The sequence below is a fragment of the Bombina bombina genome, chromosome 6, assembly GCF_027579735.1.
Source record: "Bombina bombina isolate aBomBom1 chromosome 6, aBomBom1.pri, whole genome shotgun sequence".
NCBI classification, from domain to species: domain Eukaryota; kingdom Metazoa; phylum Chordata; class Amphibia; order Anura; family Bombinatoridae; genus Bombina; species Bombina bombina.
Window position 1 is genome coordinate 599,684,594 of NC_069504.1, and position 14,921 is coordinate 599,699,514.

General features: G+C 40.0%; 1 protein-coding gene across 2 annotated transcripts in view; it reads left to right on the forward strand.

Annotated features, from left to right (window-relative positions):
- SELENOS (selenoprotein S) overlaps positions 1-14,921 on the forward strand; it is a 40,560-nt gene that overhangs the window by 185 nt on the left and 25,454 nt on the right. For both annotated transcript variants that reach the window (XM_053717591.1, XM_053717592.1), the window contains exons 1-3: positions 1-3; positions 10,122-10,247; positions 12,297-12,403. The exon at positions 1-3 is cut by the window's left edge and continues 185 nt beyond it. In XM_053717591.1, coding sequence (XP_053573566.1) covers positions 1-3; positions 10,122-10,247; positions 12,297-12,403 — 236 coding nt within the window. The remainder of the gene's footprint in view (positions 4-10,121; positions 10,248-12,296; positions 12,404-14,921) is intronic.

Here is a 14,921-nt window from a genome sequence, read left to right on the forward strand (position 1 = left end):
CAGGTGTGAATATATTATTGTGCACTGTATTAGATTGGGTAGTACTGTTCTAGTTGGATGTGATCCAGGGATTGATGTACTATCATGTTCCTTAAAAAAAATCCTTCGTCAATTAAACATACTTAAATAGTTAATGCATGAAAAAGTGAAATGAAAATATATTTTAATGTTGATGAAGCCCAACATGAAATGATAGTTTGTGTATTGCAGTGTAAATTGCTCGTTGATATCGCCACCAGTTTTTCTACATACGTATGACGTATTGTTGAATGTTTATTGCTGTACATTTCAAATTCACTTTCATGTCCCTTTAAAAAGACACCCATTTTTTCTTCTTTCAGGATTCAGATACAGCATACAATTTTAAACACCTTTGCAATTTCCTTCTATTATAAAATTTGTTTCATTCACTTTATGCCCTTTGCTGAAGGAGCAACAATGCACTACTGAGAGCTAGCTGAATACATCTAGTCACTCAGCCAATCACAAGAGATATGTGCAGACACCAATCACCTGCAAGCTCACACTAGTGTGGGATATGTATATATTATTTTCTAACAATGGATACCCAGAGAACAAATACAATTTTACAATAGAAGTTACTTTAAGTGTCGTAAAATGACATGCTCTATCTGAATAATGCAAGTTTAATTTTGACATTCCTATCCCATTTAAGATCAGAGGAATTTGTCTTTATTATCTCTTTGGTATGGGCATGAAGCAAGTCCTTAAAATGCATGATTACTGTGTATTTGGAGGAGCTGCCCTTATGTTTATATAGGATTTAGAGGGCTATATGTTCTTAATCGCTATGGATTAATGCTTCAAAATATCTACGTAATAAAAGCAAGTGAGTTATGCATATGTCCCTAAAGCCAAGGGGTACATGTTGTGAGTCCTTAGTGTTAAAGGGACAGTAACGTAAGACTTCCGGTGAGCGTCACATCGAAATGGCTGTAAATTTGTAATACTCTATGAAAGAACTAAATGTCTCCAGTGGCAGACATCCCAACTCTCCCTGAAGTTCAGCGAGTCTCCCTGACACAAATGAAATGCAATCTCCCTGAAACTACAAGTACCATGATCCAATGTGGCCCAAATCCGGGAAACTGTTTTTTTAAGGAATGCCTTTAGTTGCGATGTCTTCAAGCAGGAAGGCATTGTCACAGCAAGTCTGTCTTAAAGGGACACTGAACTCAATTTTTTTCTTTTGTGATTCAGATAGAGCATGCAACTTTCTAATTTACTCCTATTATCAAATTTTCTTAATTCTCTTGGTATGTTTATTTGAAAAGCAAGAATGTAAGTTTAGATGCCGGCCCATTTTTGGGGAACAATCTGGGTTGTCCTTGCTGATTGAACAGCACCAATAAACAAGTGCTGTCCATGGTTCTGAACCAACAATTTGCTGGCTCCTTAGCTTAGATGCCTTCTTTTTCAAATAAAGATAGCAAGAGATTGAAGAAAATTTGATAATAGCAGTAAATTAGAAAGTTGCTTAAAATTGAATGCTTTATCTGATTTATGAAAAAAAAAATTAGCCTTTAGTGTCCCTTTAACTTTCAGCGTATTGTGTGTCTGCCATCCTCCCTCCTGCTGTTTGGGTGCGGCGATAAGACTCTTGGGAGAGGAGAATCAGCAGAAGGCAACATCGGCTGCAGAATAGGCTGAGTGAGAACTGAGAGAGGGCAAAATGAGTGCGCCCCTGTGAGGGAGGAGATATACACCACTGCTGTCAGGTCCTTATCAAACTGACATTACTGTGAGTACAAAACATAATTACAAATAGCCTCTCAAAATCGCACACATTCCCAGATGCAAAATCCAAGTCGTACAGGGATAACTATACGGAGTACTTCACAAGTTAGGACGCTATGGAACCCTCAAAGCATGCATCAGTAACCAAAAAGCCCCCACTGATTTTAATAAAATAAAACGCAAATGCTACCTTATTTACTGCACATAATTTAAACTTCGTATTCTAAAATATTTGAGCGTTTAACAAGCGTACAATCACTGGAAAATAGGTTTGTTGTATGTGGTTGTGCAATAAAGCTACTTTTTTTTTTTTAAGTGGGAAGCTACTTTAATGATAAGTTTCTATCTTATTTAGGGTGTCCAGTATATAACCGGGGGGGGGGGGGGCAGTGCAGAGCACACAGCACAGTAGCTGGTGAAGCCACCTCCCTGAAATTAGTTTTTGCAGGTTGGGATGTCTGCAGTGGAGTTTCGACTTCATCTCAGGCCATCCGTTTAACTGTGGCAGTGTAGCTGCCTGGATACTCTTTGGGATCAAGATTGGACACCTCTTGGCTACTGAGAAGTTGAGAAACACCTTAGGCTACTGTTTTCAGCCATTGGGCCTTCTACGTTGTCATCTAGGACTAATTGAGTTAATTTGAACAATATACAAGATGAACCAGTTATCTGAAGAGAGTGTCGCTGACGTGGTTGCGACTTTAAAGGCTCAACTGACCCCAGCATTTACCAAGTTGGAACAAACCTTGTGGGATTTGATAGAATGCTTCATACACTACATCAAGCTGGCATGAGGGTTCTGCTGTGGTGGATGCAGTGACTATTAGCCCTTTCATAACTTCCGCAAGTGCATGCTTCACTCACCGATTGCGGTCTTCCAGATCTGCAATATATGACCTGCTTGATGGTTCTGTGGTTACCAAGCAGAGTATACCTCATCCAATCGTTCTGCAGAATCAAGACCTTTGGCGGTGCAACAGCTCTAAGTGGCGAAATTTTGATTTGCTTCTGCAATGCATGATTCTTAATGAGGGATCACCGGCTAAGCTGGTGGATCAATTTATTATATCTAGAGCAGTGTTTCTCAACCGTGGTCCTTAAGTACCCCCAACAGTCCAGGTTTTCATTATAGCTGTACTAGAGCACATGTGAAATAATGAATCAGCTGATCTGTAACCATGGTAAATAACCTGCTCTCACCCATCAGGTTCAACTGACTTCAACTGTGCTCTAGTTCAGCTATAATAAAAACATGGCCTGTTAGGGATGGTACTGGTTGGAACACTTATCGGCTTTGCAATCAGATCCGGTCGTGGGTTTATATGGGGATCACCATTACTACAACACAGGAGACTTTGGAGGGCGCTACAACCCGGATTATTTTTCTATAGTATGCATACTTATATTAAAAACAGGGGTACTTTCATTCATCAAACTTTACATTTCACTGATTTTGTTAAAATACTTACATTTTCTTCTTGAAAGCCGCTTCAGTGCTTCTCCAGTACATCGCTTGCCTCTCCCTCTGTCAGCAATGACGATTCCGGCATCCTCCAATCACGGCTCAAACCCCCCCCACCCCGTGGGCGGGAGAAGCGATGGAGCGGCTTTAACGAAGAAAAGTTAAGTATTTTAACAAAATCAGTGAAATGTAAAGTTTGATGAATGAAAGTGCCCCTGTTTTTAATAGGATTATTACAAACCAGGCACTGGTTCATCAAAATTTACATTCATTATATTCAAAATTACATTGAGGTAAAATATCTTTCTTTTTTACATAGAGATGTTTCGGTGATATTTTCTAGTCTGCTTTTTACAGCTGTGCTGCATCACTTTCAAGTGTTTCAACATTTGGGTATCGTGTCCCTTTTAGTATGTTCTGAACATTTTACCAAAGCTATAGACAAGGTAGAAGTGTTGTGCATTCTTAGGTTTTAATTTTATGACATATATGATCTAGGAAATCAAGTAATTGGCATCATGGACGATCCTGGCCTTCCTCCATTGATTCCCCTGGGGGGAAGCTGTGATTGGAGGATGCCGGAATTGTCATTGCTGACGTATAAAGAGGCTTGCGACGGGCTGGAGAAGCGCTGAAGAGGCTTTCAAGAAGAAAAGGTATTTTAACAAAACAAGTGAAATGTAAAGTTTGATAAATGAAAGTGCCCCTGTTTTTAATAGGATTTTTAAAAACCGGGCACTCATTCCGCAAACTTTACTTTCACTTTAAGTATTCACACCCCACTGTAAAGGACTTTAAGCAGCAAATCAGTTTGCCTGTCCCGGGACTTGCAAGGGAGCATGCCTCATGCACCCTCATGTTATTTCCCTATTCAGTTTAAGGAAGTTTACTATGAAATCTTATGAGATCACAGTAAAAGAGTTCATGACCTCAGCACTGCTGATTGACTGCTGTTCATTTCTTCTTCCTTTTTTATTTTTTATATATATATCTATCCTGCAGCTGGGCAGAAACTAAAAGATAACTTTTTAGAGAACACTTACTCTGGTGAGCTGAGGAAATTGTGAGGTAACATATTTTCCTTTTTTACATATAGATGTTCAGGTAATATTTTCCTGTCTGCTTTTTATAGTTATGGTGCATCACTTTCAAGTGATTTAGCATATGAGTATTATGTCCCTTTAAGAACCAGGGATTCCTGAACAATTTATAGCTAAGTAAGGATAAAGCCCATTTCCTTAATACAGGGAGAGTCCACAGCTGCATTCATTACTTGTGGGAATACAGAACTAGGAGGAAGCAAAGACACCCCAGCCAAAGGCTTAAATACTTCCCTCATTCCCCAGTCATTCTTTGCCTTTCGTCACAGGAGGTTGGCAGAGAAGTGTCAGATTTCGGAGTAGTCTATTATGGAGGGTAGTACTCTTTGAGATGGGACTGGAGTTTTAAGTAGTCTTGTCAGCCTCTCAGTGAGAGCATTGATGAAAGTTAGAGTCTGGAGATGCAGGGAGAGTCTTTCTGCGAAACCATACAGACTCATATTAACAGCTCCTTAAGCAATCAGCGTTGACGAGTTTCGCTGCCTGCTTTCTTCACTCAAGTTCATGCCAGAAGCGCTGCTACAATCTGTCAAACTTGAAGGACCGTGTTACTGTTCCAAAGCATACATTTCGGTAAGATTGTTTCATTTTTTACACATGTTGCAAACGCTAGATGACAGGGTCACAGTGTGGCTCCTTTTATCTATATGGAATCAAGGGTTAATATTTCCTGAGGGGGATTATGAACAGTTGGGTTTAATCATATATGCTTTATTTGATTTTATGCTGCTTTTTGTGTAAGATGTTTATGGGCTCATAGGCTGAGATGGAACATACAGGTTTCACTTTCACTTTGAAGATTGCGCAGCTTAAAAGCTTGGCACGCTTTTTCTCATAGCAGGGACGGTCCTGCATTGCGCATCATGTGACCGGTATGATTGAGGCTTCCATTTCCTTTCCATTGGCCGAGTTGCTACCAGAGAGGATTTTTATCTCTGTTCTGTCTGGGTCATAGACTATAAAGGTGCCGCTTTTTTAAATTTAAAATAGTTTTTTTCTGTAGTCCCCCGCATATCGTATTTTAGCTATGGAGGACTCTGATTCATTAGAGGGTTCTCCCTCTAATTCAAAGAGTAATGCCTGTTTATATTGTGAGGGAGCTCTGGAATATTCGCCGTCTCAATTATGTTTCTTATGCCTTTTGATAAGGGGATTATATCAAATAAGGTTGACATGTTTGATACCACTGAGCCGCCCACCTCTGAGTCCTCGTCCAGTGAGGTGCACTCCCTACAAGCATCTGGTATACACATGCAGCTTCCCATTGCACTGCTAATCCTCCATCTGGAGGGGCCCTTTTTCACCAGACGTTACTGCGCAGTTTCTTACGGCGGTGTCTGCGGCCATTAGTGCTTTCCCTTGCACTGCTAAGCGCTAGCGAAAGGTTAAATCTTGCACTCCTGACCAGGTGGCATCATGTAATTTGTCGGATATATCCAATCAGTTATCAGAGGATGAGGTTCTCTCTGAAACTTCAGAATATTAACTTTCAGGGTTGGTGTCTGCTGCCTATAATCCAGTTCTTAGATTTAGGACAGACCGTTTACGCTTTCTACTAAAGGAGGTTTTAACTACTTTAGAGGTTCCAAAGGCTGGGCTGCCAGTCGAACCTCTGGGTCCTAAATTTGATGGCAATCATTATTAAGGACGAGTGGAACAGGATTAGATTCCTCTTCCCGCGCTAATTTAGGCTTGCCACACATAATGCTAACCCATGTGAGAATAGTTCATCGTTCTTAGAGCCGCTGGATATAAGGATGGAAACCCTGTTAAAAAGGATTTTCAACCTATGGGATATTTGCTTTTACGGGCGGTGCTTGTCGCTACAGTTTCTGGAGCGGCTACCTTTTTTGGGGCGTCTTTTTCGTGAAAATGTTCGAGGTGGAGGGTCTCCTCGACATTTTTCTGGAAAGAATTGATGCCTTCTAGGTTACTAATTCTTGTATCTGTGCTGCTATTACGCAGATTAATTAGCCTATGGCTAAGACTTCAGGTTTTCTGTTTAGGCCTGTGAGGCGCTCTGACATATAACTTTTAAGTCTAGTCTCTTTCCCTCTCCATTAAGGGAAAGAGTTTGTTTGACTATCTCCACGGTTCAAGGGCCAAGTGCCTTCATACCGTAAGATAAGGAGAACAATTCTAAGGGACAAAGTTTGTATTTTTGTATATTTTCTTATAAAAGCCCAGCGTCAGAGGCCTCCGCTAAACTAGAGCAAGCCGGCTCAGTCCTGGAATAGATCCAAGCAGAGCAAGAAGCCCACCGAGACTAAGTCCACATAAAGGGGTGGCCCACAGTCCTATTTTGGATTGTGTAGGGGGCAGTCTGTCGCTCTTTCAGAGGCTTGGTTCAGGGACGTGCAGGATCCTTAGGTCCTGGAGGTCATAGCTCGGGGTTGCAAGGTAGGTTTCAAATCTCATCCACTCAGGGGCAGATTCATCCTCTCAACCTGTCCGCAAGACTCTCAACAGATTCTCTGGACAACTGGTCGAGAGTATCGCTCTCTTGGTGGCTCTGTCCGGATCACCTGTCCTGAGGGACATTCTTTTTATGACCATCCTGAGTGACTGTGACTATGGACGCAAGTCTGTCAGGATGGGGAGCTGTTTGGGGTGCCAAGAAGGTGCAGGCCCTGAGGACGCAGGAGGAGAGCTCCCTCCCGTTTAACATCCTAGACCTTGGGGCAATATTCAATGCTTTGAAGGTTTGGCCCCTACTGGGTTCGTCCCAATTTATCTGATCCCAATCAGACCATATATCCCCGGTGGCTTACATCAACCATCAGGGGGGAACGAGAAGCTTCCTGACATTGAGCGAAGTATCACGGATTCTGGGGTGGGTGGAGACCCACAACTGTTCGCTGTCAGCGATCCACATTCTGACAGGTGGGGAACACCGGAGATAGATCTCATGGCGTCCCGTCTCTATACCTACCTACCCAGATATGGGTCGAGGTCCAGGGGTCCTCAGGCGGAGCTAATAGATATCTTAGCGACACTGAACCCATTTTTTTTTCTTTCTTGATTCAGATAGAGCATGCAATATTAAGCTACTTTCTAATTTACTCCTATAATCAATTTTTCTTCGTTCTCTTGCTATCTTTATTTGAAAAAGACATAAAAGGTTTTTTTTTTTGGTTCAGAACTCTGGACAGCAGTTTTTTATTGGTGGATGAATTTATCCACCAATCAGCAAGCACAACCCAGGTTGTTCACCAAAAATGGGCTGGCATCTAAACTTACATTCTTGCATTTCAAATAAAGATACCAATATAATAAAGAAAATTTGATAATAGGAGTAAATTAGAAAGTTGCTTAAAATGTCATGCTCTATCTGAATCACGAAAGAGAAAAAATTTGGGTTCAGTGTCCCTTTTAATCTAATTTCTTTTCCTGTCATTACCACTCCTTCCTTGAGTGGTGGCTCTAATCTTTCAGGAGCGGGCATCAGTGATACTGATTGCTCCATTGTGGCCGCGAAGGATATGGTTCATGGATCTAGTGGGGATGTCATCATATCCTCCTTGGAGGTTACCTTGTTGCAGGGATCTGCTGGAACAATGCCCATTTATTCATCAAAATCTAGATTCTCTGAGGCTGACTGCGTGAAGATTGAATGCTTAGTCTTAGCCAAGAGAGGGTTTTCTGAGAGTGTTATTGATACTCTCATTCAAGCTCGTAAGCCGGTTACTCGTCACATCTTTCATAAGGTGTGGATGACCTACTTATTCTGGTGTGAAGAGCGTGGTTTGTTCTGGCACAAAGTAAAGGTTGCCAGGATTCCTTCTTTTCTCCAGGTTGGACTGGAGAAAGGCCTCTCAGCTAGTTCCTTGAAGGGAAAGATTTCAACCCTGTCTGTTTTTACTGCACAAGAGGCTCGCTGAGCTTCTGGATGTACAGTCTTTTGTTAAGGTTCTGACTAGGATCAGGCCGGTGTTTAGATCTAATGCTCCTCCTTGGAGTTTAAACCTTGTTCTTAAAGTTTTTGCAATGGGCTCCGTTTGAGCCTATGCACGGGGTTGACATTAAGTTGTGTGTTTTTTTGTTTGTTTTTTGGAAGGTTCTTCTTCTACTAGCTATTGCTACTGCGCGCATAGTCTCTGAGATTGCTGCCTTGCAATGCAACCCTCCTTATCTGGTGTTCCATGCTGATAAGGCTGTTCTACTAACTAAGTTAGGATTTCTTCCTAAGGTTGTGTCAAATCGCAACATCAATCAAGAAATTGTGGTTCCTTCATTATGTCCTAATCCTTCCTTCCTTCATCGAAGGAACGTTTACTGCATAGTCTGGATGTTGTTCGTGCCTTGAAGTTCTATCTCCAGGCTACAAAGGAATTTAGACAAACTTCTTCTTCTCTGTTTATCTATTCTGGGAAGCGTAGGGGTCAGAGGGCCTCTTTGACTTCCTTATCTTTTTGGTTGAGGAGTATCATCTGCTTAGCATATGAGTCAGCGGGTCTTAAGCCTCCTCAGAGGATTACTGCTCCATTCTACGAGAGCAGTGGTTTCCTCTTGGGCCTTCAAAAATGAGGCCTGGTCCTCCTCCCATACTTTTTCCAAATTTTACAAGTTGGATGTTTTTGCTTCTGCTAAAGCAGCCTTCGGGAGAAGGTTTTGCAGTCTGTGGTGCCCTCAAATTAGGGGCCGCTTCTCTTTTTTTTTTTTTTTTTTTTTTTTTTTTTTTTTACCATCCCTTTAGCATTCAGTGCCCTCTGTAGCTTGGGTATTGTTTCCCATAAGTAATTAATGCAGCTGTAGACTATCCTTTTATTAAGGAGGAAAACATTAAATTATGACTTATGATAATTTCCTTTCCTTTGATACAGGGAGAGTCCGCAGCTCCCGCCCCATGTTCTCCTATGGGCGTCCCTAAATTTATTTTGTTTTCTTCTGGCACCTTTTTCACCCTGATATTTCTCCTACTGTTCCTTGTTCCCTCGGCAGAATGAATGGGGAAGGAGGGAAGTGGGGGAGGTATTTAAGCCTTTGGCTGGGGTGTCTTTGCCTCCTCCTGGTGGCCAGGTTCTGTATTCCCACAAGTAATGAATGCAGCTGTGATATCTCCCTGTATCGAAGGAAAGGAAATTATCTGGTAAGTCATAATTTATGTTTTTCGGTAGTTGACTTTACATGGATAACTTAGTTGATATGAATAATAAAATTCTCTCTTTTTTCATATTTCTAGAGAGTCAATTAAGACTTACTGTATAATATGTTATTTTGATAATCTACAATGTGCTCTTTAAAGGTTCTCGGATAGACCCGACTGTTATCCAACGGACATTTGTCTGTCAGATTATTATCCGTCGCACACGCATTCTGTCTGAGAACCTTTAAAAGCAGGTTGTGGGGGGTGGGACCCATGGTTAGGTTCCTAGAGGCGGTTGCGGCACCCGAGGCTCTGATTAGAACAGAACTCTCTGGAGCGTTAATGCATGATCTGATTGGTCAGTGTCTCTGTGCGGTCACCAGCTGCACAACCAATCGGATAATGCATAGGGTTTGTCGCTAGCGCCTCGTGACCTTAGCTGGACAGTAGCTGAAGGAGAACTTTTCACAGTGACCTCACTATTGTGAGCTGAAGAAAATGTGAAGTAAAATTCTTTATTTTTTAACTTATTGATGTTCATTTGAGATTTTCTTGTGAGCTGTTTACAGTTTTGCTGCATCAGCATATGGGTATTGTGTCCCTTTAACAGATTGTTAGAAGTATGCATTCAGATATGTGTAGAAAAGTCCCTTTACTAATTTTCTCTTTATTTTCTTTTCTTTTTTTTTTTTTTTTTTTTTTTCTTTTATACCAGTGGGCAACGTGCTGGCTAATTATGGATGGTATATGCTGTTTGGACTCATCAGTGTGTATCTAGTGGCACAGAAAGTATTTGAGAATGTTCGACGTTTCCACAAACCTTCAAGCAAAGTTGAAGCAGGTTTGAATTATTACTTTATCCCCCTATGTGCATAAGTGAAAAGGGTAAATCAGAAATATACTCTGTCTCTATATTTTCCATTGATCTTGGCAATCTATTTTATTTATTTATATATATATATATATATATATATATATATATATATATATATATATATAATGGGTTTTTTTGGTTTTTTTTTCTCTCCTCCCTCATTTGTTTTGAACACTTAACATTCACTCTTCTTCCTACACAAGGCCAAGAAAATCAAACCTACAGTCCATTCTGACTCATAGAAACCTAGGAGTGCACTAAATGCTGTATGGTAACCCATTCTGCCACCACCCCCCCACACACACTCACACACACAGCACTTTGTGTGTCTTATACAAATAATACAAGTTGGGACTTTACAGAAAGAAATTGTGTCTCAATTTTACAGAACATATTAGTCACTATGTTTTATCAATCTAGCACATTTTATATATTTACTGTAATAACTTTGTCTGTAGGCACTTTGCTTCCCACCTCATTCTTGCCTGCCAGATTGTCCATGTTTATTTAAAAGAATATTCTCAGCCTTTTCTGATCCCCCTTCATCATCATCTTTTTCAGAAAAAAAAAATCTGTTTGATACTTTCCTTTGCTTTCAGTTTAGCTAAGCCCAACTTTCCTTTTGTATGTAGGTAACCTGTTTAAAGGAACAGTCTACTCCAGAATTTGTATTTATTAAGAAAGATAGATAATCCCTTTTATTACCCATTCCCCAGTTTTGCATAACCAACACTGTTATGTTAAAGTTATGTTAAACACTATGTAATGTGACATGCATAAATCGCATTCATATATTTATACAAGTTGAAACGCTAGTGTATTTTTTTTTATTTATTTTTTATACTGGCATTTTCTTCATTTGTTATATTATAATCTTGATCTGTTACACTATACAACTTCACCCTAAAATATTGTGCCAGTTCTTCTCATTGACGTGTGCAGAGGTTCCACCCGCTGTATACGTCACTCCAGAAGCGTGCTCCCGATATCGATAGTAAATAGCGCATGCGCAAATTCTAAATTGTCAATGAACCAAGTAAACATTGGATCACAAGATTAATTGTTTACTTGATTCATGGATAGAGAAAAAGAACGCTGATTTCTGTCTCGTACCCCTAGCACAAACGAGCAACTAAAATTCGGAGTTAGAAAAAAAAGCAACATGAATACTTACTAGCTCTGATCCAGGTAAACAATGAATCGATGTATATAAAATGATTCAATGTTTACTCTGGCGTAGCCAAACAATTGCGATTTTTAGATATACGCATGCACAAAAAATGTGCACGTGCATAGTGTCTAACTGCTTGTTTTTGATTTGCTCACCGTAATAAATTATTTTTGCGCATTAGAAACCAATATGCTAGTTGCGTTGCATTATGACAAATATTAACATGCCCGTACACACGTATCTTGATTGGACGCGTTTAAGGTATAGATTCTTCTAGCGAGGGGGGCCGGTGGTGGAGCGCAATTAATATAAAAGTAAATCATTCATTTACATACTTATTTTTATTTTATTTTTTTTATACACTTCATTAACTGAAAAAAAATATGCCAATTAATTATATGACAAAGTCTTTGTTAGTGACAGATGACAAAACAGAGTTTACCATCCCTTTTAATATACTTTTTACTTCTTTGATTACCTTGAATCTAATCCTTTGCAGACTTCCCCCTTATTTCAGTTGTTTTGCCTGACTTGCATTTTAGCCAATCGGTGCCCTCTCATAAGTAACTCCACGGGCGTGAGAACAATGTTATCTATATGGCCCACATGAGATAGCCTTGTCTAGCTGTGAAAAACTATCAAAATGCGCAAAGATAAGAGGCGGCGTTCAAGGGCTTAGAAATTAGCATATGACCCTACCTAGATTTATCTTTCAACAAATACCAAGAGAACAAAGCAAAGTTGTTGATAAAAGTAAATTGGAAAGTTGTTTTAAAATTGCATGCCCTAATGTTCTAATTTTGACTAGACTGTCCCTTTTTAACTGGTTTTATCTCTGTCTTCAGATCCCGATGCTATTGTCAGGAGACAGGAGGCAATTGCTGCTGCTAGACTGAGAATGCAAGAGGAACTCAATGCCCAGGCAGAAAAATACAAAGAAAAGCAAAAACAGGTGAAGGCCTATAACTGAAAGCTTTTTATTTATTATTCTTTATTTATAAAGTGCCAACAGATTCCGCAGCACTGTCCATGGGTAACAAAGATAAAAGTACAGTACAATATGAGACACCAGTCAAAATTTAACAAACAAATACAGGGGGAATTGGGGGCCCTGTTCCTGTGGGAACTTATAATTTAGATGGGTTGGTGGGTGAGAAACAGGTGGGAACTGCAAAGGTAGGAATGATGTTAGTGTGGAGTTAGATGAGGGCAACTATTGGGCAAGTGGAACTCAGTTACTGATTTGGTGATAGGCTTCCCTGAACAAGAAGGTCTTTGAGGAGCGTTTAAAGGAGGAAAGGTTAGGGGAAAGTCTGACAGCTCAAGGAAGTGTGTTTCAGAGGGCTGACGGCGCACAAGAGAAATCCTGTAGTCTAGCATGGGAGGAGGTGATGGTAGAAGATGCAAGGAGTAGATCATTGTTGGATCTTAGGGGACGGGCTGGAGTATATTTGTTGATGAGTCAGGACAGTTAGGGGGGCTTCATTGGTAAGGGCTTTATAGGTTAGAGTGAGAATTTTGAATTTGATTCTGCTGTGAATGGGGAGCCAGTGAAGGGACTCACAGAGGGGTGAAGCAGATACAGAGCGTTGGGAGAGGTGGATTAGCCTAGCAGAGGCATTTAGGATGGATTGAAGGGGGAGAGGCGGAAGAGGAAGGCCAGTTAGTAGGTTATTACAGTAGTCAAGCTGGGAAATTACTAGGGAATGGATTAGCTGTTTCAGCACTCAGAAAAGGACGAATTTTGGAGTTATTGCGTAGGTGGTTGCAATAGAATGAAGAGAGCAATTGGATGTGGGGTATGAAGGACAGATTGGAGTCAAGTGTAACTCCTAGGCAGCGGACTTGGGGTGATAGTGGTGTCGCCAACAGTGATAGTAAAGTTAGAAACTGGAGTAGAATTAGATGGGGGGATTAGAAGAAGCTCAGTCTTGGACATGTTGATTTTTAGGTGCTGAGAGGCCATCCAGGAAGAAATGCCAGATAAGCAGTCGCTGATGTGGGAAAGGACAGTAGGAGAGAGTGGATAGGTCTTAAATTATTTATTTTTGTAATTTTATTTTTAAATTTCAATATTTTTTATTGATTTGAAATGTAACAATATACATATACATCAATACAGAGTATATACAGGGTTTATGAGACTGAATATGGTGTGACGTAGTATACTCAACACAAATGTCTCTGATTAGAGAGATTTAACAAGAAGAAAAAGAAAAGTTTAGAATTAGGGAGGGGGTAAGCGGAGGGGGGTCAGGAGGAATCAAGGAATTATTCTATATATCAAAATCTAAGATTGATAGGAGTAAAGGCCCTATATAGGGGTAGATGTGAGTGTATGCTGATTCCACAGGAAAATAATGTTGGTAAAGTGGTCAGATTTATTATGATAATTGTGATATAGTTCTTCTAAGGATAAAACATGTTTTACTTCTGATAGCCAATGTGGTAGGGTAGGGATCTGAGGTTTTTTGCAGAAACGGGGGATAAGCCTTTTGGCATTGTTAAGCAATATTTGGAATAGACTTTTTCTATATTGACATTGTATTTGTGGGAGTATATTAAAAAGTATTATCTGGGAATTAAGAGATATATTAAGGTTTAGCATAAGATTGATACTATCTTCCACCTGTTTCCAAAACGGTCTGATAGCGGGGCAATCCCACCAGATGTGTGAAATCGACCCCAGTCCCCCACATTCTCTCCAGCATTTAGGGGAGGCTGCAGGGTAGATTCTATGTAATCGCACGGGTGTCAAGTACCACCTGGACAATAACTTGTAGTTGGATTCTACTATACTCATTGATATTGAGGATTTTATTTTTTTTATTTAAATTTTTATTGAGGTTGTGCGAAAACAATACAACTTATATGGAACACCATTCCATCAAAACAAACATAAATAGTACATTTCAATTCAATTCAACAATTTCTGTATAGATAGAAAGATAAAATTCTCCGCATGGATAATCTTATAGGGAAACTGGAACCTCTTTTTCTATTTTATTTTTGTTATAAACTGAGATTAGCAATGTGAGTGGTCACTTCAGGACCTGTAAGTTTCGAGTAGTTTAGCAATTGGAATTGTTTATAATAGTAGGAGTGAGAATATAATTTTGCTGTGTATATAATATAGTAAGATATGTAGGCATAAATAGGTAGATTACGGCATAGGCAAGATGAGCCGTGTATTTAACCCTCCTAAATTAGGAGGTCTATTATGGGGGGGGGAGGCGGTAGGTTGAATATGATGAGTAATACATGTAGCTTAGGAGGCTTTTTTTTTTTTTTTTCCCCAGAAAGTAGAAGGAACATATTAACGCTTAAATGTTACAGCCATGATATGTGCATACTAAAAGGTACAGACCCCAAAACTTTCCATGACATGTTTAAAGCTATAATAAATGGAAGGGAGAGGGGCCCCAAGTGTAATGCGTATGCCAGGTCAATGATGATATAGAAGTTGCAAA